At 46.3% G+C, this 1,526-nt stretch overlaps 1 protein-coding gene across 1 annotated transcript; it reads right to left on the minus strand.

The window, feature by feature from the left end:
• Nucleotides 1-571: 571 nt before the first annotated feature.
• Nucleotides 572-955, minus strand: RB195_001513 (uncharacterized protein; the record flags this gene model as incomplete). Its single annotated transcript, XM_064198326.1, has 1 exon — nucleotides 572-955. The coding sequence occupies one exon, from the start codon at nucleotides 953-955 to the stop codon at nucleotides 572-574; it is 384 nt and encodes a 127-aa protein (XP_064054207.1).
• Between the last annotated feature and the right edge of the window lie 571 nt (nucleotides 956-1,526).

The raw sequence follows: 1,526 nt of genomic DNA on the forward strand, positions 1-1,526 counted from the left end.
CTGAAGATTTTAAGTAATCGGTTGAAGGTAAATCTCGTTTGCAAGGAGACTAATACTGGCCCCGTTTTACGTTCTTCACTTTAAGCAAAGCTAAATTCTTGTACTTATAGGTCACCTATTTCGGAAGTAACTTATAGCAAAATTCCACAAAACATGACTCTCTTATACTGCTTATCGGCGCCGAGTATCCTCGGGTCCTCTTCACCATCGCAGTATAGAGCTTCCATTTTCGGATAGGTGGACTTGAATCCGGGATAAACTTCAGGACACGTTGGACAAAGGGGGCTTGTCTGCTCATAATGTAACCAAAGAAGCGAAAAGTTATACACTTACGCGTAGACATCTTCACTGTAGCCCTAGGCCAAATTAGCCGAGCAGTCATCAAAGCAGCTTCCTTTCCGTGCAGGCAACACTCTCCATTACCGTAGATAATACAGTCCAAAGGGATTTTTGGTTTGAATTTGCCCTAGTGTTCACCAAGCTTTTCTTCCCTCCGGGGTCGATAAATTGGTACCAGCCTTGTCTGGGAGGATAAAAACACTGACTTGACACATCGGTTAGCCACCGTAAGTCATTGTAAAGGCTTGAAGTGAACGTGAGGGCGCATCCCAAGCGGAGTGATTAACGCCAGAAACTTTAACTTCAACTTTAACTTTAATACAGCCCAAGTATCCGATCCGTACAACATTGTAAAGCGAATATCATATGATAGATTCGCAACCCGACTTCGTGGGTAATAGGAATCAACCATAAAGACTTTCCACCATAAAGACCATAAAGACTCCCAGAGAGTTGTAGGCGGAACAGGCATTATGCACATCCACTGTATCTTAGTCGCATAGCTGTCGCTGTTCTTCAGCTTAAGGTCCAGGTAGCAGAACTTATCTACGAGTTCTATCGGTTGTTCGGCTATGCTGATCGTTTTCAAAGGTCTCAAAGACACCATTTCACTCATATCTGTTTACACCAATCATGGCGCATGCACAAGCTTCATACTGCTTTCCAAAAATTATGCGATATAACAACGGGCTTAATCTGTCACGTGTATTTTTTGCCTGTGTGTCACGAAATTCGAAAAAGGAGGTGCGACGGGCCCACCCGACGTTGTATTAGTGCGCCGGCAGCAGATGGCTGGTATATAATAACGAGCTTAGGCCGAATGTGTGTGTGCGTGTTTGTCTGTGTGTCACGAAATTCGAAAAAGGTGGTGTGACGGGTCCACCCGGCGTCGGATTGGAACGCCGGCGCCAGATAGCTATGATTTAGGATGCCACGAGTCCCCGGCATCGGATTGGTGCGCCTACGCCTCAAAGCGATAAAATGGAGTGATGCGGGTCCAATGGCGTGGAACCGTACTGCAGTAGTATCGCGCAGTAACTTCCAGTGTGTGTCGCAAGACATAAATGGAACGTTGTAACCGTTTCATAGGCGCGGCTACTGCGCTGCACCTCTATGAATCCTCCGCGTCTCCATTTCCTTGCACACCTGCCTCAGATTGGTAGCATGCCTTCCTCAAAAAGTGGAAA

The sequence above is a fragment of the Necator americanus genome, chromosome IV, assembly GCF_031761385.1.
Source record: "Necator americanus strain Aroian chromosome IV, whole genome shotgun sequence".
Classification (NCBI taxonomy): Eukaryota; Metazoa; Nematoda; class Chromadorea; order Rhabditida; family Ancylostomatidae; genus Necator; species Necator americanus.